General features: G+C 35.0%; 1 protein-coding gene across 1 annotated transcript in view; it reads left to right on the plus strand.

The window, feature by feature from the left end:
- LRP6 (LDL receptor related protein 6) overlaps window positions 1–23,931 on the plus strand; it is a 161,863-nt gene that overhangs the window by 93,091 nt on the left and 44,841 nt on the right. The window contains exons 6-11 of the mRNA XM_072766022.1: window positions 677–1,073; window positions 2,210–2,381; window positions 18,217–18,433; window positions 19,006–19,295; window positions 20,567–20,793; window positions 23,151–23,335. Of these exons, the coding sequence (XP_072622123.1) occupies window positions 677–1,073; window positions 2,210–2,381; window positions 18,217–18,433; window positions 19,006–19,295; window positions 20,567–20,793; window positions 23,151–23,335 (1,488 nt within the window). The remainder of the gene's footprint in view (window positions 1–676; window positions 1,074–2,209; window positions 2,382–18,216; window positions 18,434–19,005; window positions 19,296–20,566; window positions 20,794–23,150; window positions 23,336–23,931) is intronic.

Genomic DNA, 23,931 nt, shown 5'->3' on the forward strand with positions numbered 1-23,931 from the left:
AATCCAGCTGTGTCAGATCCACAGCTCTTCATCTTAACTAGTATGTTACATTTATCTGATGCCCTCTCTTTGCTGCTGCTTTTTCCTTCACCATAGCCCCCTCTGTACTTTATTATGTCAGGTATTGCCTTATTCTCTTTGTTAAGACAGCTTAACTGAAATATAACTTACATGCTATAAATTTCAGTTATTTCAAATACACAGTTCGGTGGTTTTTAACTAATTTACAACTGTGAAACCATCACAATCCAGTTTTAGAACATTCTCAACAAACACAAAAGATCTTTGTCTTTTACCTTTGTAAATCTCCTTCTCAAAGGATCTATACTATGTCTCCTTCCTCCTTTAATATTCAGCTACTTAACTTCTTAGTCATTACATAGTCACTCTTCATTATATCTTTAAGTAGCTGTAACTAATTCCAGGGGATATAAGCAAGTGAACCAGAGGAGGAATCAAAACTTGATTTGGAGAGCTGAGCCAGTACAGAGCTTGACCTCATAGTCACGCTATTACTAGTTAACTGTTACTTTCCATTTCCACCCTAAATAGACCCTGAATGTCTTTTTATACTACTTCACTTTTCAATTCCTGAAGTTCTTTACTCTTGATTTAGAGTGACTAAATTTTGCCTATGGGTTTCAATTTTTTCATTTATCTCACTTCACTGTTCTAGGTGCCACTGAATTACTGCTTTTAGCACGAAGGACAGACTTGAGACGTATTTCTTTGGATACGCCAGATTTTACGGACATTGTTTTACAGTTAGAAGACATCCGTCATGCCATTGCCATAGATTATGATCCTGTGGAAGGCTATATCTACTGGACTGATGATGAAGTGAGGGCCATACGCCGCTCATTCATAGATGGATCTGGCAGTCAGTTTGTGGTCACCGCTCAAATTGCACATCCTGATGGCATTGCTGTTGACTGGGTTGCCCGAAATCTTTATTGGACAGATACTGGCACTGATCGGATAGAAGTGACAAGGCTCAATGGTACCATGAGGAAGATCTTGATTTCAGAGGACTTAGAGGAACCCCGGGCTATTGTGTTAGATCCCATGGTTGGGTAAGAAGCTCTGCTGATAGAAAAATTTTGCCTGGTGTTTCTATTTTCTCCAGATTCCTAAAAACATTGACAAAAACAATATGGAGTATGTGTTGGTTTTCAGTAAACAGCTCTTCAGTGGCTGTTCATTTTTAGAAAATAGTGATGGAATAAAATCTCAAGTTAAAGAATTGTTAGTTTTTTTCCTTGAATATTTTGAATACTTTTTCTTTCTAAATTAAGTCAGTGCTTGCTGACTTTGGGTGTTGGCTACAGATTTTGCTGAGGTTGCATCATGACTGTGAAAAATGTGGAAAGAAATTGTTTTCAGAACTCTTTTTCTTCCCCTAGGAGATTTAATTTCATCCCATTTTCAGTACTTCTAGAATGGTATGCTAAAGGATATATCTTACTTTGTATATCCCAAAATACATGACTAACACAGTTTTTTTTTGAAGGGGGAGGAGGTCATGACACCTTGACCACAGTCCAGGGAAATACAGCTTTCTATATACTCATCAATGTTATTTGTTACTATGAGATTCATTCTTAGAGTGAACAAAGTGACAAATTATTTCACTTCAGTGTAAAACAGTGTCTTAGAGCCACTTAAACTCCTAGGAACCACAACAATTACTTAGCACTGCAGAAAGAGTAAGTTTTTTTGGGAATTCAGTTTGTCATCTGAAAATTACTATTAGGATAGCCTTTTTGTGTCAGAGATGACAAGCCAACAAGAAAAAAAAGATGACTGGAGTGTCTGGCTGCCTGAGAAGCGCATGCGACTTTTGATCTTGGAGTCATGAGTTCAAGCCCCATGTTTGGTGTAGAGATTACTTAAATTAAAAGTTTAGAAAAAAAGAAAAAGATGACTGTTAATGGGAAGGAGCACAAAGTATTTTGGAAAAAAAAAAGATCTCATTGGAAGAGATTTTTTATTATCAGCTCTAAAAAACACTGTTTGATCTGAAAATATCCTACCAGCATGTACAAACTGCTATTATGTCTTAAACATAAATTTTGAGTATATTTCTTATTTTTTCTTTCTATGGTGTTAACTGAGACCAGTGTGATATGAGGGTGGACCTCACCTTTAGGATATCTGAAAGTTACAGTTTATTATCTGTTTTTAGCTCATTTTCTGTATACCTCTGTAGGTACATGTATTGGACTGACTGGGGAGAAATCCCGAAAATTGAGCGAGCAGCTCTGGATGGTTCTGACCGAGTAGTGTTGGTTAATACTTCTCTTGGTTGGCCAAATGGTTTAGCCTTGGATTATGATGAAGGCAAAATATACTGGGGAGATGCCAAAACAGACAAAATTGAGGTTGGTTTCTTGCTTTTTCATTTTTAAATCCGTTTCATAATGGTTTTTGAGTTGATAATAATTTGATGCAGATATTCTAACCTCTTGTCTGGGGGTGCCAGAGGTATCTTTTACAGAAATTTTACTCAACTTTCAGGATTCTAGGGATTATGTATTTTCTTCCATTGAACCTTAAGATTTTTGTGCTGTACTGGCATGAGAAATGGATATTCCTTTATTTCTAGTCCTAAAAGCTTATCTGAGTGATTTTCCTCATTATAGATAAAGCTACTGTCTGAATTTTCTAGGGACAGTGTCTGCACAAATCAAGTATTATTTAAGACCTATACTGGAAGAGCTGGTAGTTCTGTCAGGAGAACAAAGCCCATATGTGTATATATAACTTTTTTTGTTACTAGTGTTGGGGACAGGTGGTAGCATATATTAAGTTGTAAGGTGGTTGCATGCAAACAATTTTTAAATTGATTTTGAGCTGTGTAGGAGAATGATTAATTAATCAAAGCTTGAGGGAAAATATTTACCGTATGGTAGAATTAAGTTGTAGCAATCAGGATAGAATTATGGTGGAAATAACCAGTGGTGAATCACAATAAACTAGTGGTTTATGACAATGTTTTGTAGATGGCATATACTTTGATGTTGAATGTGAACTCTAAATTTCACAGCTTTGAATTAGGCTGTGCTATAGGTCTTAGGATCACATTCTTAAAACAGTTTATTTCACAGTATTTCTTGGGAGAGTGCATGACTTTTTTTTTTTTTTTTTTTTAAGTGCATGACTTCTTATATAAGGAATAGGCTTGGAATGGCCCTTTGGAGCCACAACACATATCTTCTAACAGATAGATAATTTGAGCCCAGAGCCATTATTTTAGAAAGGTAGTTCTTAAGAGTGCCAGGGACTCAGGGAATAATGAATTAAAGGGCCTTCTTTTCAGAATGGAAACTTGGAATAGAAAAACGTATTAGTATTCCACAGGCTCAAATACTGAAGACTGCATCTCTTATTCTTCCAGCTGGTTTGCATTAATAGAAAATTTTGCATAGACTTAGCTATATAAATTTTCTCCCTGTTAGGGTTTCACTGTTGTTCTCCTCTACCCCCCCCCCCCCCCCCCGGGTTAAATCCAAGTTAGTGTTTGAATCTTTAACAGTTTAGAGTACAGTGCTAATGAGACCAAAGTTATGGGTTCATTTTTTTTTTTTTTTTAAGACAGGCTATTAGCGTCCTACTTGGATCAGCCTAAGTACAGATTGCACATCCATTTCCAAGCAGTTCACAAATGTGTATTGTTGACCAGTTATGGACCCTACATGAGGTATAGGTATTACTACTCTTAGAAAAACAATTTAAAGGTCATATGTCGTACAAGAATCTTTGTACGTAAGGGAAGAACACTTGATTTATTATTTCATAGGGATTTTTAAAATTCTATATTTGGTAACCTTTTATGCTTGCGCTATGATTGATTAGATTGTAAATAAAACATTTGTTTCTTACTGGGAATTTTTCATGTCTTATTTCCCACACTTCAGGTCACTTTCATTACTTTAGATATAGAAATTTTATTAAAAAATCACAACTAGTCTGGAGGGATATAGGTAGAGGAGTGAGAATTTTTGGAGGTTCTGTGTTGACCATGTTTGAGAATAAGAATGAACCACATATAACAACATATAATATTGATTAGACAGGATTTATTGTCTTGGTTTGCAATAAGTGCAGTAGATCTTAAAATTGGTGTTCATTCTGGCCTGTTCTGTCTTACTGAGCTGTATACATGTATGCAGTGGGTGTCATTTCCTCCCTCACTTCTCTCCTTTCTTCTTCCTTGAGTGGTACCAGCATCCTTAAAAATCTGCCTTCACACCTATCACCTATTTCACCTCTTCCAGGTTTGCTCTCTGTCCTCTTTTTGATAGATTATTTGGAATTAGTGGTACATCTACCTCCACCAGATTTTACATACAAAGACCTCCCTTTGTTTTTTCCCCTGGAGATTCTGATGAAGTTTCTCTAATTGAGTATCAATACTTTTGTAATTTTCTTTTCTTAGACACATCTGGGAAATAGAGCAGGTATTGTTATTTATTCTCTTCCTAATTTATGTTTCTAGAATACAGAATATTAAGGAAAGAGCACAGCTCTTCATCTAAATTAATCCTGCATAACTGGGGGAGGAAAACTGTTAGTTTCTCTTTCTGAGACTAGTGGTGATTATAGGAGCAACTACCACAACAAGTTTATGTCTCACTTTACTTGATAGTAAGTTGAATATAGTGAACTTGAAAACTTTTGGAAAAATAAATAATTTTTTAAATGCTTCTTTTTCTAAAGAGATTATTGGCTAGCCTTTTGTTATGTAGCCTGTGATCCTAACTACTGATCTTTACTGGTCTCTTTTTTTCCCCCCAAAGATTTTATTTATTTATTTGAGAGGGAGAGAGAGCACGAGTGGGGAAAGGGGCAGGCAGAGGGAGAAGCTGACTCCCCACTTAGCAGGGAGCCTGATGTAGGACTCCATCTGTGGAGACTCCTGGATCATGACCTGAGCCAAAGGCAGACACTTAACTGAGTCACCCAGGCGCCCCATGATGATTTTTCTTAATCGTTTTTTTCTAAGATTAATTCTTCCTTAAATTATAATCATCTGCTGTTGAAATAAAGCTCTTTTGATTATGTGACGGGTACCAACAAGTACTTCCTTTTGAATCTTTGCCAGTTTTTAACATTCTGTGCTCCTTAAATTTGATTTTACTTTCAGTTTTAAAGAAATATTCAAGATAATGAGCTTAGATACCTGAATCTTCGCTCATTTCTACTTTACAACACTATATGTATGTATGTGAATGTGTATTTTCCCCCACTTGTTCCAAACATATGACTGAAGAATGATATTGATAAACACTCAATACATTTCTCAGCTCAACAGAATACCTGGATTAGGGGTTTATATTCATTGAGTTTTAAACATCATGCTGTCCTTTTATATTATCTTGCATCTGTTTGGGGTATATTTTACAATAACATATTTTTGAATTCCTATTTGAAAGTTACCTCTTGATGTACAATTCAAGCAACATTATTTAACTTGTTATAATCTACAGCAGCCAAAGTAGTACATCATCTAATTATATACCCTGTTGTCTCATTATCCACTCTACTTTGTCTGGCTCTAAAAAAATTATTACACATACATAATGAGAGAAACTTGCTTGATGATGAGTTAATCATGCTTTCCTAAAATGCCACAACAAACCCTAGAGCCTCACCAAACAGGATGCTTTGCCTTGCTTAGGAGTTAGTATAGTTTTATCTATGTAAATTAGAATAATCTGATGCATGTTATTTTAGTGACCACGTTTGAACTTGCTCTTGATCTTTTTAAAAATGTTCTGTTGTTACCCTTCTTCTCATGTTTTAGTATAAAACCATGTAATATGTGTGGAGATATTTTTAGTTTCAGTCTACCTTTTTTTCCCTTTGGTTTTTGTATACCTGAAGTAAAAGAGTGCAGATTTTAATGTTCTACTTTCTTAAGAGGAGAAGTTAGCTTCTTTATAGTTGGTAACGGTGTTTAGTTGTTATAAGTGGTAATCTGTGGATCTTTATTGAAATGTTTTGTAATAGCAGACTCTGACCTTAATTCTTATTTGATTTTCCATTTAACTGAGAGACCTTAGATAATTCATATAATAATCTGTTCTTTGTATTTTGACAGGTAAGATCATTTAAGCCAGATGATGTTTAGGTTTCTTCCCATTATAACATCTTCTGGTGTTTTTAAATACTAACTTCATTATTTTTGATTAAGAACAGATAATATATTTGCTTTGGGAGAGTTGCATAAAGGAAATTTATATTCAGGTGACACGAATATTTTCTTTTTTATTTAAATTTTTCCTTATTTACTGTGCATTGAATCCCTATTAACTAAAGAAAGGGTTCAATATATTTAGTAATTCAGTTTTACTGAAAGTATTTTCTCCATGTAATATTCATTTATATTTTGTATTGACCTTTATACAAGCTATTCCATTATTAACATGCCTAGTAGGTTTAAATAAATGTTTAAAGCTGTTGTTTGAAATTAGCCAAACATATAAATGCTTTTTACTAATGGAGTGCCTATAAAACATTATTTTTCAGGAGGTTATTTCTCTGTAGATGGGAAACTATTATACTTTTATGCGTTTCATATAAATTTTATTTTTACTGCTTTTAGAAGGTTTGGAAAGGGTAGGTAGCTAAATAATGGCAAAGACCACAATTTTGAGACTTATTCGGAGAGAATTTGTAAAACATTGAGCAGTTAAAAGTGACAAGTATTTTAACTTCTTACTTAAGTTTAAAATGATCACCAGCTATTTAAAGATTCTATATAATAGTTTTTCTTAAAGATATCCATATGAACAAAGGCTTCTTCAGTTTTTTTTCCACTTTAAGTGTAGTTTACAATTAAAAATTTAGACCTTCTAAGAATATTACAGTGTAGGCCCTATAATTTTTTGTTGTTGAACTCATAGATTTCCCAAACCATTCATTCATTGTACTATCATTTTTTGTTGTTGTTGTTAGATTGGATCTGAAATAAGTAAGTCTCAGAGAAGAATTAGAATTCTTTTGGTTGTAGTGAGATTTTTCAGTAGACTGGTATTTGTTTAGTATTTCATTTATAATTATGAGCTTCTGAAATCTTCTAGGCTTCTAGAGTTTGTGTGAATGAAATTAGAGGCTTTATGTGATTTTTAAAAACCCTGTTCAGGATTTTTTGTTCTTACTGTTCATTTATTTTTGATTTTTGATTGACTAATGACTTGGCTTTTATATTTGGTTGAGATTTATAATATTGCTTTTATGTTTTAGCTCCAGTGTTATTCTTAAAATATGGCAAAAAACCTCTTTTATGCCATAATAAATTTCATTAGTCTAAAGATAGTAAGTAAACAATGTTTCATGGGTTTCAAAATTGTTTTTGCATAGTTCTCATAAAATTAGCTATGGTTTCTAGATATAATGCTCACACAAACATTATTCTTTTTGTCCCAGGTTTCTCTTCCTAAAATTAAGCATTCTTCAGTGCTTTGCTTAGTTTGCTTCTTTTATTTGCCTAAGGTCATATAATTTTCTATTTAGAAAAAAATGGAATTCCAGTTTTCTGATTCCTAATATAGTATTTTTTGTGTTGTGTGCTATTTTGCCTCTTTTTTAGAAAGAAATTTTGAAATAATCTCAGACTTACAAAAATTTGCAATAATAGATCTTTGACCAAGTTTCATTTTACCTGCTCCTAGAACAATTATCAGCTCCAGGAAATTAACATTTGGTACAATTTCCATTATTCTTATTATATTTATTAATTGGAATTCTCTGGTAAGGAAGAGCTGTTCCCTTTCCTCTTTTCAGTTTTTTATATGTATATTAATATGGAACCATGGATATTTATTTTATAAAATTATAGAATATTATAAGGTTATATTCCATTATTATCATTGTATTGTTGCAAAAATTGTTCCAGAGTTGGCTTTAGGAGCCCTTCAACTTGATTCCTGTGACCTTTTCACTAATCTCCATCTCTTTTTTAAATTGTGGTAAAGAAAAAAACCCCACATAACATAAAATCTACCATCATAACCATTTTTAAGCAGAGAGTTGAGTAGTGTTAACTATGCATGTTGTGCAAGAAAATCTCTAGAACTTTTGCATTTTGCAAAACTGAAATTCTATCAAACCAACTTCCTTTTCTCCCTACCCCAGCAACTACCAGTTTACTTTCTGTTTCTAAGAGAATGACTTCTTTAGATACCTAAAGGGAAATCATGCAGTGGAATAAGAATCATAGAGTATTGTCTTTTTGTTGCTGGCTTATTTCACTTAGCGTAAGTCCTCATAGTTCCTCCACTTGGTAGCATATAACAAGATTCTCTTCTTAAAGGCTGAGTAATATTTTATGTATGCACCACATTCTATCTGTCCATTTAGCAGTGGATATTGAGGTTGGTTCCACCTTTTGGCTATTATGAATAATGCTTCAATGAACATGGATGTGCAAAAATATCTCTTTGAGATCTGTTTTCAGTTCTTTTAGATATATACCCAGAAGTGGGATTGTTGGATCATGTGATTCTATTTTTAAGTTTTCAAAGAACTTCCACTGTTTTAAAGCACTTTCTGGAACAATATATTCAGCTTTATCTCATATTTTCTTGCCTCAGCTGTGGAATCAACTATTGCTCTAAGGAGCCATGGTTCTGTTTAATGAAGAATAATATTTAAAAACCAATATATGGGGGTGGGGTGGGTAGGCACCTGGCTGGCTCAGGCAAAAGAGCATGTTACTCTTGATCTCAGGGTTGTGAGTTCGAGCCCTACATAGGGTGTAGAGATTACTTTTTAAGAAAACTTAAAAATAAATAAATGGCAATATCTGAATATAAGGCATACTCTCTGGTCCTAGAGTATTTTGCCTTTCACTAATAAGGTGTTGATTATTATTTCTACTCAGACTCCAAATAGAATTTATTCTAGGGATGCCTGTGTGGCTTAGCAGTTGAGCCATCTGCTTTTTGGCTCAGGCCATGATCTTGGAGTCCCCAGATCCAGTCCCACATTGGGCTCCCTACAGGGAGCCTGCTTCTCCTTCTGCCTAGGTCTTTGCCTCTCTCTGTGTGTCTCTCATGAATAAATAAAATCGTTTTAAAAAAAAAGAATTTATTTTAGTTGTGCTTGAAGAGAATGAAAGGGAAGAGAGCAGTTTTCCCTTGTTAATATGTTTATGTTTTCTGCATTAGGGTTTTTTTTTTGAAGGCCTTAGGACAGTGGGACTCTTACAAGTGTCTGAGGAAGCAGTTGAGTATAATTGACCAAGGTGGTGTTGTATTAATAGTAATGGTGCCTTGAACTGAAAATCTGTTCTTAATTTTCTAGTTCTCCTGAGTAACTTTGGTTTTAGAAAGCTTTGGTCACAGTAGCAATTCCTAGCTCTGTCTGTAAAAGAGCATAGTAGCTGTTTAATATTCTAAACATGACTCCTTGAAAAAATAAAATTACCCTAGTGAAGCTATGATATTTTCTCTTTTCACATTAAAAATCACTTGTATTTACTGAAATAAGTCGAACAGTTTAAAAGGCTTTTTTTAAAAATAAAGATTTAAAAAAATAAAAATAAAAATAAAGATTTTATGTATTCATGAGAGAGACAGAGAGAGAGAGGTAGAGACATATGCAGAGGGAGAAGCAGGCCTCCTGCAAAGAACCTGATGTGGGACTCAATCCCAGGACCCCCGGGATCATGACCTGAGCTAAAGGCAGCCGCTCAACCACTGAGCCACCAAGGTGCTCCGCAAAGGCTGTAAACCTAGGACTATAATTGTCCTGAATGTTTTTATCACAGGTACATTGCATCTCTTTACTTCCCCTATTGGTCTCAAAGCATTTCTCTTTACTTTTCACCCCACTGAGATTCTGCACGATTGACTGTTACTTCCATGGATATTTATTCCATTTTTTAAAATGACATTTCTGTGAAATTTTATTTTATACCCTATTATCAGTCAGCCTCCAATGAGATCTATTTTCTCCTTATATGTGAAGATTAATTCCCTACCTGTTTTGGATATTGGCTGGGACATTAGAAGATGAATGGTTCATTATAAGCACAGTGTTTAAGTTTTTCTTTTAGGATGTCATAGTATTCCCACTCTAGTTCCTTTTATGATAGGTGCCTGGTTGTCCTATTGTCATCTATTTCTTGAACATGTCTAGTCAAGTGAAGTTGCATAGCAACAACTTTGGTAGTAGACTGGCTGCATTCCAAAATTTCATGGGTAATCCTGTCTTGACATTTAATAAGCTGATGAAACTACTCAAAAAACCAGATGTGATATCTATAGAAGGTTTGCTATGGCCTCCTTTCTGTGGAGATATTCTGGTTAACCCACATCTGTTTCCTGTTGTAGCCCATATTCTCAGTGTGGTTTGTAATATTTGGGAATGCCTCAGAATAGTTAAATCCGTACCACAATGTGGTTGAAACAGTTGAAACCACTGGAGACTCTGGTTCAGATTTGGAGGTAGATTTTAGAAGTGACAGAAGCCCAATTTCAGTTTAACTAATTAAACCACTCTGAGGTAATACAGCAAAGCACACCCTCAAAAGCTGCCAAAAGATTTAATTAGTGTTGGCTCAACTTTTAAAGCATAAGGGTAATCTTTTGGAATCGCTTAAAATGGTTCATTTGTTCTGAGTTCAGAATGTACAAGCAAGCTTTAACCAGGATTTGTGTTGTTATTTTAAACATAAGGGGCTTAAAACCATATTTACAAACCCAGTAACCTGTCCAAAACTGTTACTTGTTGGTTAAGAGAAATGTGATAGTGCTTTTCTTTGAGACAAAGCAGCATGTTATTTTTTTCACTATGTTGCTTCTGCCTAGTAGAGATTGTGTGGCTGGTAAAAGAGAAATATTTAGGGAGGAAGCCATTTTCTAATAGAAATGTCACCTTTGCAAAAGTAATGGAAGGAAACAGATTTCAGAAAGTAATCATTGGACTCTGTGCTTAAAGGGAAATGTATGGTTCTTTAGATGTAAAGTCTCACAATCAGATTTTTTTTTAAGCTGTTGATCCTTTAATATCTTCAGAGGATTCTTATAATTGCTTTCCACATCATAACAAAAATGATAACAGCATTTGGTAATGACAGCTATTATTACTATTATTATTCAAGTGCCCTTGGATTTGCACCTTATCTTTCCTTCCTTTTTTCATTTAATTATGAAAAATTTAAGACATGCAGTAAAGCAGTGTAAAGATTCTCAGGAACCATCAGCTTTAATCATTATTATTAGTATATGGTCAATCTAGAATTCTCTTAATGGGAAAGCCAAGGAGATGGCAGATATGGATTATCTTATTAATATAACTGTGGTTTTAATACATGTTGGGATAACCTAAAAGAAATGAAAGAATCAAGCCTTTGTTCTTGTTCTTACAAGTCTCAGCTAGTACTTTGAAATGTAAACTTGTAAATGTGATAAAAGATGGAAAACATAATTTTATTATTTTTTCCCATCAGAAATCATTTTTTTGAAATAATTTTAGCCCATATTAGAATTAAATGTAGGATAGCTAAAGAGGGAGGAAAGACCGAATGGAAGATACTTAATCATTTGTGGCTTCACTGAGCCTGAAGGGTATAGGGCAGCCTTGTCAGAGGCAGATGTTGAAAGGACAGAGATGTAATCTAAAAAAGAAGTAAATTAATTTTGTTGTAGGCTGTATAGTCACCACCATGAAATTCTAATCCTGCATAGTCCATTATGGTAGCCAGTGGCCACATATAGTTATGGAGCACTGAGAAAGTGGCTACTCTAACTAGCCATGTTTGAAGTGTAAAATACATACTAAGAAGACCTAGTATGAAAAAAAACATCAAAGTCTCACTAATAAATTTTTAAGTATTGATTACACGTTGAAATAAAAATATTTGGGTATGTTGGATTAGATAAAATACAGTATTAAAATTAATTTTACCTGTTTCTTTTTATTTTTTTAAAATTTGGCTACTAGAAAATTTAAAATTACACCCATGACTCCCATTTGGGGCTTAAATATTTCTCTTGGGCTGCCCTGTTCTAGACTCAGTCCTGTCTTAAAAACTGCAACAGACAAAACAGGAAGATAGGGAATTAAGGGAACAATGTGCTTATAAAATTACATTAAAAGATCTTTAGCACATTTTAATTACATTGTTTATTTGGAAATAGATGTGATACATCCAGCTTTAATGTGCACTTTATTTACTCCCTCCCACCATACCCCTCCCCTGCCCCAAAGGAAAATGACTCCTGGTTTTTCTTTTAAAGTGAAAGAAGGATTAGCTAAAAAGGACTAATGTTCTAATGGGTAAACCTACAAAATCCTTAGTAGTGGCTTTTAAGGAACTGTATTTGAATTCTTGGCCCCACTGTGCTAATCTAAAGATCTTTGTAAGACCTTTATTACCATTTGTTGTTGTTTGACAGATGTTGCTAAAAAAAACTTTTATTTTTAATATGTCCTTTGCTCTTTTCTCTTCTTCCTGAGACCCTGGCTTGCACTTAAAGCAGCATTAACACTGATCCAAACACCAGTTTTGACAAGGGCCTAGACCAAAGCATTTTTAATCTATAATCCTTTATGTGTAATTCTGAAATGAAAAAGCTCTCAAAACCAAGTTATTTCTGCTAATTCATTTGGTGGCAAACTTGACTAGAAGCAATGGAAGACTATCTGGAGTCTTTATTTATCCGCCTTTGTAGGAATATGTATATGTTTTGCTGCAAAAAATATTTTTTTTTTTTTTTGAGGATGAAAGATTGTGGACTGACTTTATTTGTGTCTATCTGGGCCCAAGATCTAGACCTGATGATGTTGTTTTTTTTTTTTTAATAAAATCTTTATTTATTTATTTATTTTTTATGATAGAGAGAGAGAGAGAGAGAGAGGCAGAGACACAGGCAGAGGGAGAAGCAGGCTCCATGCACTGGGAGCCTGATGTGGGATTCGATCCCAGGTCTCCAGGATCGCGCCCTGGGCCAAAGGCAGGCGCCAAACCGCTGCGCCACCCAGGGATCCCCTTTTTTTTAAATTAATTTTTATTGGTGTTCAATTTACCAACATACAGAAAAACACCCAGTGCTCATCCCGTCAAGTGTCCGCCTCAGTGCCCGTCACCCATTCCCCTCCAACACCCGCCCTCCTCCCCTTCCACCACCCCTAGTTCGTTTCCCAGAGTTAGGAGTCTTTATGTTCTGTCTCCCTTCCTGATATTTCCCAACATTTCTTTTCCCTTCCTTTATATTCCCTTTCACTATTATTTATATTCCCCAAATGAATGAGAACATACACTGTTTGTCCTTCTCCGATTGACTTATTTCACTCAGCATAATACCCTCCAGTTCCATCCACGTTGAAGCAAATGGTGGGTATTTGTCGTTTCTAATTGCTGAGTAATATTCCATTGTATACATAAACCACATCTTCTTTATCCATTCTCCTTTCGATGGACACCGAGGCTCCTTCCACAGTTTGGCTATTGTGGCCATTGCTGCTAGAAACATCGGGGTGCAGGTGTCCCGATGTTTCATTGCATCTGAATCTTTGGGGTAAATCCCCAACAGTGCTGCAAAAAATATTAACGTGTTTGGCAGCAAGTGCTGACCTAGGCAGGGGTGATATGCTATGTTCATTGTGTTTACCTTTTTAAATACCACAAAAAAAATCTGAATTCTGAAATATGGCTGGCCTTAAGACTTTCAGATTTTGGACCTCTGTTACCATCCCACAGTAACTGGAAATATTTTATTAACTATACTTATGTATTGAAGATGTTTATTTTAGTACAGTCTGAACACAGTGACAGAGGTAAATGAGGTCTTCCTGAAATAGAATTTTGTCATGTCATTCTCCTTTAAGTCCTCTCAGAAGCATCTTGTTTTCTGTAGTTCTCATCTTGGAATTTCATACCTGCTATATAGGATGGTATCTGCCTGAAGTTGTCTCCTTTGAGTCCCGTTTGTGTTCTTTCTGCCTGGACATTATTTCTTTCAAAGTCAGTCACACAAGGCCTCTTTGACTATATCTTAACATGTGTTTTTTTTCATATTCTGGAAAATCCTTTTCACTTTCTCTTTGTCAAAATTCTTCCAATTCTTCAAGATGTACATGAGCTCCTACTATTTCCTATACTTTTTCCTGATAAGCTACAGGCCAGAGAGGTGTCACCTTTGCAAAAGTAATGGAACCATACGTGTATGGTTTTAATGTAAATATAGTTTACCTCCTCAACTAAATTGTAATCGGCTCTGTTATAAACTTCTTAGCATTCATTACGATGTCTTTCATAGTGAATGGTCATTAGATAAGTTTATCACGGATTTTTGGGCTAGGGGAGTAGAATTAGGATCTGGTACAGCAGCAAAAGTATATGTGATCTAATTGCCAAATTGTTTGCTCCTTTTTGTTTACTGTTTTAGTTAACAAACATCTAAGTAGTGTAAGCAAACCATACAAATGGGGTTGGAAATGGGAATAAGGCTGCAGCCCTGTAGTTTTCCACTAGTTGCCAGAACATAGAAAGGTCTGTATTGTTTTTATTCTTCAGTTTAGCAGTGTGTTGTTGTATTGGTTTTTTATTTCCACATATTGTTTTATGTTAATGTTTCAGTTTTTATTTTGAAATACTACATTTAAATATATTAATTCATTACAGCCATTTAAATATAGCTGTTTACATTAAGGGACTAAGGCATTTTATTAAAATAATTTTAAAGGCCAAGAACTAACATTTGCTGAGCATCTACACATCCGATACTATCCTATATATTTAATATTATTTTCTTTAATCCTTAAATAATTTAGTGACACAAGTTCTCTTCCTGTTTTACTTGTGAAAAATAGCCTGAGGGTACCCAGTGAATGATAGAGTTTATATTTGTTATGCCAAAATGTTGTTTGCTAATGATTACATATTTGCAGAGAGCAGAAGCATAGAGAGTAATTGCTAAGTAGAAAATGCTTAATTGTGTAAACTAAAAGGATCTTTTGGAATTGTGCTTTTGTTGTTTTTCTTACTGTGATGTTCAGTTTCTTTGCCCATTATCCAAATTCTACTTAAGCTGCCATCTTTTAAGTTGTTCATTTATCAGATGAACAAACACATGTTGCGGGCTGAAACAACAAAAAGGAGAAAAGGTTGGTTGATCCTATAATGTCTTTGGAGGAAAAATTTAAATTCTGTTTTTATAAAGAAGTTCAATACTAAGCATTTAATATAGCCTGTAGATCAGCAAGTGAATTTTAATAGGAAGGCGAGTATATGGGCATAGTACAACAAAATTAATGTTAATTTATTAAATGTAAGATAATGCAGAATAGTTGATTTAAGATAATACTGAAACTAGAAATAAAATCAAGTCAGACATTTTTAATATATTATAAATTTGTATGAAAGTAGTACTTTAGAGTGTAACAGTGCATAATATTTAGCACTGTGTGTTGGACACCCTCTGATAGGATGAACTCCCCCAGCAGAGAACAGAAGTTCACTGTTAAGTATATGACATTTTAGATGAGGTAGCAGTACATGTTCCAGGAGATGCAGTTCGAAATACCATAGTAGAAACTGATTCAGAGACCTTAGATTAGAACTTTATACATATTTCTTATCTTTTTACATAATAGTAGAAGCTATAAGATTTGGTAGGCTTTGAAGGGTGATTTGCAAAGAACTCGGGAAGCCTTGGAAAATATCCAACCAGGTTTGAAAAAGGAAAGGGAACCAGTAAAATGAAGCGAAAAGAAGCCATCCTGACTGTAGAAAAAGATAAGGTCATGTCATAATAGTGCCATGAAAATCCAGTGCATAGTTTCAGTGAGTGATTAGGAGTATCAAATGTTTAAAAAAAAAAAAAAAAGGCAAATGAGCACAAGAACTAAGAAAAGCAAGGGAAGCAGTCATTGACCATTTTCAGTAGATTTATTTCATCTGAGTCATAGATTGGAAGTCAGTTGTTGAGAGTTAAGGGACTGAGTGGTAAGAGATGGAGGCAGCTGTTCCAGATCACATTCAAAAAATATGGCAGGAAAAACAGAATCATTCAACTTTAAACCATGTCTTTTTTAAGTTGGGGGAAAATGTGTTTTGCTAAAGACAGAAAAAAAAGGACCCTGTGGAGACGGAGATACTGAAGATCTGGGAAAGAAGAAAATAGTATTGAGAGGAAGTTCTTGTAAGGGGGTTAGAGGAAGATGGCTGGAGTCAAGAGATAATCTATGTATTAGGATGGGGGTAAAAGTAGAGTTTTAAAAAATAAACTTTCCTTACCTAAAATAAAGATGTTTCTGTCATAGGTCTAATAAAGGAAAGCTTTTTCACTATGATCACTGTTTCCAGGCAGTAATACAGTAGGGCCAGAAAATCTTTCTTGGAGCTCTGCTTTTAGGAGGGATCAGGAATGTATTCATTCTCCAAAAATACGGAGTAATGTGGTTTTTTTTTTTTTTTTCTTTAACATGGGTTTAAAATTTTTACATGGTTTTAAAATTTGGGCAAGAATACCTTTCATTCATTCAAATGGGTAAGCTGTAGGACCTAAGGATAAGACCTGTTACATAAATTTTCATTTCCATTTTATTTATTTATTTATTTATTTATTTATGATTTTATTTATTTATTCATGAGAGAGAGAGAGAGAGGCAGAGACACAGGCAGAGGGAGAAGCAGGCTCCATGCAGGGGGCCTGACGTGGGACTCGATCCTGGGTCTCCAGGATCATACCCTGGGCCAAAGGCGGCGCGAAACCACTGAGCCATTCAGGCTGCCCTCATTTCCATTTTAGAAAGGTTTCTTTAAGTGTCTTAGGAAACTATCTCCTTTTAAATATTATTTGACAAATATTTATTGAGTTCTTTGTTAGACTAATAGTATATGTGGTCAACACATAAATGGATGAATTAGTTTCCTACTATTCTAGAGGTCACATTCAGTTAATCTCTTCTATCAGTTATAACAAATATTTATTGATAACTTGTAAGTGAAAATACAAGGATATACACAGTTTTGCTCACTCAGTTGTTAAGTACTTTGTTTTCAAGATTTGGCTGTTCTTGGAAAGTCAGCAAGAATTTTAAAATTTTAGAGAGGAGAGATAAAGATAACATCTGGTTGTCATTCCATTTAGGCGATCACAGTATTGACTTACACAGACTATTTTCTATTAATTTTATGATAAAATTAATACTTGCATAAAAGATTATGATACTGTTCTTAGGAGGGTTGGGGGAAAAAGACTCCATCTTTTACAACAGAAGATTAGTACATGTTGCTGGAATGTCAAGGAAAGAAAAGATGTCTTTGCCACTTCTAGGGAAATTGCTGAAGTTTTTAATGAGACTGTCAGAATTAATTTAATAATGTTGCTGTATAGGGTAGTTGGAAAGAGTAGGTATGTCATAGTTACTCGAAACTTAGTTTCAGAAAGTGTTATAAACTCCAGATACATTTACAATTACAATCTTAGGAGACTGAGAGATATATTGAGAGCCTTTTATCCGTAGGCTCTCAAAAAATATTTAAACAAAAACAATGAAATAAATATAGTAAGTGGAAGGAGTCCTAAAAAAGATAATAACTGGGACGCCTGTGTGGCTCACAGTTGAGTGCCTGCCTTCGTCCCAGGGCATGATCCTGGAGTCTCGGGACCAAGTCCCACCCACATCAGGCTCCCTGCATGGGGCCTCCTTCTCCCTCTGCCTGTGTCTCTGCCTCTTTCATTCTGAGGTCTCTCATGAATAAATAAATAATATCTAAAAATATATATATATATAATAACTATGTTTCTAAGCTGTGTGATCGTATATGAATCTCGGTTTCCTTCACTGTGAAAAAGAACTCTCAGGAAAAATAAAATATATTAAAATATGTAATAATATAATGTATAGGAAGGTACATTAGAATATTAAAAAATGTACAAGCAAATTTAAGTTAATATTTTTTTAAGTTTTACATAGTTAATAGAGATAAATTCGTAAACTAATATTGCTAGAATTTTTAGAAGGGTAATAATTATTGAAATTGTAGAAATAGAGATAAAAATGAGCTTCTACTGAGTATTTAAAATCATTCTTGTTAAATTAGCATGCTGTCTTTTTGTAAAAGAAAGCACTATAATAGGTATAACCAAGATGACACTTTTCAGTTTTGATACAACAGGCAGTTGGATTGGTTATTTTTATATACGTTTGAAGATTAAGACACATCTTTACTTCTTGTCTTTAAACTTAAACTTGAAGGTTATGAATACTGATGGCACTGGGAGACGAGTACTAGTGGAAGATAAAATTCCTCACATATTTGGGTTTACTTTGTTGGGTGACTATGTTTACTGGACTGACTGGCAGAGGCGTAGCATCGAAAGAGTACACAAACGAAGTGCAGAAAGGGAAATCATCATAGATCAGCTTCCTGACCTCATGGGCCTAAAGGCCACAAATGTTCATCGAATCATTGGTAAGTAATTCCAAAATTCTCTCAGAGATGGAAACCAGGAATGAGAAAATATAGAAATAGTGGCTTGTAAAGCGGCAATGTAAATTGTTGATGTGTTATGAGAATGTAGAAATCATCTTAATTCTTTTTAAACCAGGAATAGCCTTTTAAATGTAGGCTTTGTACTTAAAATGTAGTACATGGTCCCATTTCTGACTTTGACTAGTGCACTGGTCCTTAGGCAGTCTGGTGGTATACTGCTCCCAGGAGGTCACCATATGATGCTAACTTAGTATGGGCAGCTGAGTGGCATTGTTCATAAACTACACGTCAGAACTCCTGGGTTCAAGTATTCCTCCTGCCTCCGCCTCCCGAGTAGGTGAGACTACAGGCCTGTGCCACTGCGCCTGGCTTTTTATTCCCTGTTAATCTTAATAGTATTTTTTATGAGATTAGACTTGAATGTATATTTGGGAGCAGATATAATCATACGTCTTTGTGAACCACACCCTAGTCATTTTTAAGTGAACATGTATTGATTGTGTCGATGTTTATGTCCCTCTGTGCCCTTTTATAATTAATGTATCTTTTAGGTTCCAACCCCTGTGCTGAGGAAAATGGGGGATGTAGCCATCTTTGCCTCTATAGGCCTCAAGGCCTCCGCTGTGCCTGCCCCATTGGCTTTGAACTCATCAGTGACATGAAAACCTGCATTGTCCCGGAGGCTTTCCTTTTGTTTTCACGGAGAGCAGATATTAGGCGAATTTCTTTGGAAACTAACAATAATAATGTGGCCATTCCTCTCACTGGTGTCAAAGAAGCTTCTGCTTTGGATTTTGATGTAACTGACAACCGCATTTACTGGACCGATATATCACTCAAGGTTAGCCCAAGAACAAGAACATTAAAACTGAAGACTAGAAGGGAAAATTTACAAAATGTTTGAGTCTTCATGCTATGATTACTCTCCTTCATTGCTTAATAGGCAGAATTCAACAAAAGCCCTTAACTTTTTAAAGGACGTCAAAGAGAAGGTCCATTCATTATTTAATTAACTGCTTTTTATAATACAGGATATTTTGCTTGAGTGTTTTAAATCTGCAAGATATAATCTTCTACTTTTTTTCTATTTGAGGATGATGAGTGACATTTTCTACAAGAGTCAGCAGTTATTTATCCCATGTAAATGACTTCTAGAGGCTTGACTCTTAATTTATTTTAAACAAAATTTTGTAGTCTGGCTGAGGTAGAAAACACCAGTTTGAGTTAGAGTATAGCTTTTTCCTAAAATAAATATCAAAAAGCATACTGAATCAATAGGAAGAAAGAACTCCTGACCAGAAAATCTGGAGAATAATCTTTTGTACTTCTAGATTGTTTTGGGCTAATTTGAGATAGCTGGTGTAAAATTTGTCTAATTTGCAAATATCATGGGTATTGGAGCTAGAGTTGGAATTCTAATGATCAGTAAAATCTATTAATTGAGTGAATAAATGAAGTAAATAAATATATTTTGGCTTGTATGGCCTTCTAAATTTCCTCATCTTGAAAATGGAGGTAATACTTATCTTGCAGGGCTATTTTGAGGATTAAATGAGAAAATAAATGTATACAAAGTACTTAAGGCAATGCTTGCTAAGAAGTAGCAGCTATTATTACTTTAAATTTTGGGAGGATTCACAATTACAGTGGTAATAATGTGATAATGGTTATATACATTTTATAATGGATAAAGTTGTTGGGATATTTTCAGATTGACATGATGACATGGCATACTCTCAAGAACTTTCAGGAAGCTGACTACCAGTTATGAGTCTACAACATTCTGGTCATATCTTTTTTTCACTTGATTACTAATAGATTACTAATAGATTTTGAAGGCAAAGTCATTCTACTGTCTTACTGGAATAAATTTTTGATCCTTAAGAATTACAAAAATTTCTCTCTGGCTTTGATAATAAAACTTGAGGTCACAGTTGAATTTATTAGAGATTGACATCAGGTTTTTTCTGTGCTTGTAAAATATGTGAATTAAGAAACTATGCTCTGGCTTTTCTGAATCCTCCCAACCAGCAAAAACCAAAACAAATACTCTTTCTGGATGGTGTTTTGTATTTAAGCCTTGTGATTCGGTTGTTACTGTTATTTTTGCAGACCATCAGCAGAGCCTTTATGAATGGCAGTGCACTGGAACATGTGGTAGAATTCGGCTTGGATTACCCAGAAGGCATGGCAGTAGACTGGCTCGGAAAAAACTTGTACTGGGCTGACACAGGAACGAATCGAATTGAGGTGTCAAAGCTAGATGGGCAGCACCGACAGGTTTTGGTGTGGAAAGACCTAGATAGTCCCAGAGCTCTTGCACTGGACCCTGCTGAAGGGTAAACAACTTTGATGCATGCATTTTTTGCAACTATGTTGTACATGACCTGGTTATGCATTATATCTTTGATGTCTTAAGTAGTGCTTATTTAGGACTCTAATAACTAAACCATAGGTGGTAGGCTTTATTTTAAAACCCATTAGTTGAGGGGCACCTGGGTAGCTCATTCAGTTAAGCGTCTGACTCTTGATTTTAGCTCAGGTCATGATCTGAGGGTTGTGAGATCAAACCCCACTTTGGGCTCTGCGCTCAACATGGAGTCTGCTTGAGATTCTCTTTCTCTTTTCTCCCTCCCCCTCCCCCTGCTTGCACTTGTGCACTCTCTTTCTCTAAAATAAACAAACAAAATCTTTAAAACCCATTAGTGGAGATTTCACTGATTTAGAATTACTTATTAGCTAAATTTTACTTTTGTCATTATTAACATTAGGTAGAGAAAGATTAGTGAAATGGATTAGTGTTTTAAATTACCCGGCATACTTATATGCTAATAAACAGCCTTTCTGAAGATACCAAGTTTGCATTTGCTTGCATACTCTCTCAGGTTAAACCAGATTCCAAAACCCACTGAAATAATTCCATATACTAAGAATTAGTTATATTTTTAAAAGCTCCATTTTAGAATATTCATTAATTCAAAATGGACAATTAGTTTGATCATGTTTAGAAGCTTAGAGAAACTTTGATATTAAATAGTAAACTTTTCAATAAATAAATAGTTGTTTATTTATAACATGACATTGTGTTTCTTATTTTTTTATTTTTTTTTTAATTTATGATAGTCACAGAGAGAGAGAGAGGCAGAGACACAGGCAGAGGAAGAAGCAGGCTCCATGCACCGGGAGCCCGATGTGGGATTCGATCCTGGGTCTCCAGGATCGCGCCCTGGGCTAAAGACAGGCGCTAAACCGCTGCGCCACCCGGGGATCCCGACATTGTGTTTCAAGGATAGGTGATCCTCTGACATGATTTAGCAAGTTTTAGAAAGCCAACAGCTAAGAAATCTGAAATTTGAAGAATAATTCCACTTTTAAAAGCAAAAGTTAACAATGAGAACATATAAGCTTTTACCATATCTGTAGTTTAAAAAGTTTCTTTGAAATCACATTAATTGCATTATCAGCTAGTTACCATCTAGTTAGAAGGCCATAGCAAAGAAAGTTCTTTGTGCTGACATGTTGTGATTGGATTACGGTGATCTTGATTCCAAGCATGAGTTACCAGATAGATAACTTCAGTAGTTGAGACTAAGGACTCTAGTTAATGGCAACTGACATTTCTCTCACAGTTGTTTCTCCTTGCTTCTTGTGTGCACATGCCTGTCACCTGACAAATGTGAATACAGAGTGAGCCCAGGACTAACTTTAATTTTCAGAAGTGTGTTCATGCATTGTTACCAAGTCAGCCATCAGCTGACAAGCTAATGAGTAAATGTCTGTACTCAGATACTTGATGAGAGTTGGCATGTGAAGTGCTTTCCTAGTCCCCATATTCAGAATGTCTCAGAACTAGTTACTAGTTTAGTTGAAAAAGCCTTTTAGCTAAGGATTAGTTTCTAGTTCTCACTCTGCCACGTGACTGAGTTGAAGAAATGAGATCATTCACATTTCTTTTATTGCTTTGACCTCTTTACATCTGTAAAAAGCCTATACTATGGGGCTGCTCTAAGTATAATATGGAAAACTTGGAAAAAATAAAACAAAAGCAAGAGAGCGTTCTAAAATTTCACAGGGATTTATAGTAGTAGTGTCACTGCCCAGCTGACTCGATAAAGGGTGATTCATTGCTTTTATACATATAGTATGTATCCTTGCACTGTGTGACCAAATGCATTTCAAATTTTGCTTTTTAACTTCATTTAAAGGCTATTAAGTTTTACCTTTGATGTACTCCTGCAACTATTTTTTGGGGAGAGTGATTATACAAGTCAGAAAAGAAGTCTAAAAATTTGAAAACTCAAATTACTTGTGTTTGGAAAAATATAAAAAGAAAATATTCAGAAATGAAATCAGAGTCTGAGCTTAGAGCTTTAATTTTTTGGTATCTTGAATATTAGATTTATAAATGCAAGAACTGCAGTAAGGAAATCATTGGTTTGTTTCCAGTTTCTGGGTTTTGGATGGAACAAATTCATTGGAAAGACTAAAGAAAGCTGACTCACTTCCTTTTTAGGATATGAGAAAAAAAAATATTTTGTTGAGGGTGCCAAAATAATTGAAAAAATTATAACCATGATTCTGTTTTATCAATTTCTTTGATTTAATGTGTATTTTCTTTAGTTATTATGCATGAATATGACCCTTTCTCCCAAATAATCAAAAGTGAAATGTTAAATATCTGTTGTTTTGAATTTAGATTTATGTATTGGACTGAATGGGGTGGAAAACCTAAGATAGACAGAGCTGCCATGGATGGAAGTGAACGTACTACATTAGTTCCAAATGTGGGGCGGGCAAATGGCCTAACTATTGATTATGCTAAAAGGAGGCTTTATTGGACAGACCTGGACACTAACTTAATAGAATCTTCGAATATGCTTGGTAAGCTGTACTTCTTTTTATTCAGGCAGATAGTATGTTCTTTCTGTGTAAAAATCTGTGGCTGCTCTTTACCATTGGTTAGGACTATTAATAGAACATCATATGAATGTCTAGATTCTTCCTCTGTCTCTTATTGTGTCCTGTTTATTATTATTAATAGTGGGCCAGGTACTTGGATTCGCATCTCTTTATTTTGTGGAAATTTCATTATAATTGGGCTTGTAATAGAATTTATAACTCCCTAGATATTCCTGAAGTGACTTTTTGTACTAGTAAAATAAGTATATTCATTTCCATCTTTTTTTTTTTTTTAAATTATTTTTTAAAGATTTTATTTATTTATTCATGAGAGACACAGAGAGAGAGAGAGAGGCAGAGACACAGGTAGAGGGAGAAGCAGGCCCCATGCAGGGAGCCCGACGTGGGAATCGATCCCGGGTCTCCAGAATCACACCCTAGGCCCAAGGCAGCGCTAAACCGCTGAGCCACCGGGGCTGCCCCATTTCCATCTTTTTATTGAAGGAAGAAGAAAAGTTCAACTTGTAGACCCTTATGGAGAAAAGTAAGACTGTAGTCAAAATAGACCATTTGTAGAA

This window comes from Vulpes vulpes, chromosome 8, assembly GCF_048418805.1.
Source record: "Vulpes vulpes isolate BD-2025 chromosome 8, VulVul3, whole genome shotgun sequence".
Lineage (NCBI taxonomy): Eukaryota > Metazoa > Chordata > Mammalia > Carnivora > Canidae > Vulpes > Vulpes vulpes.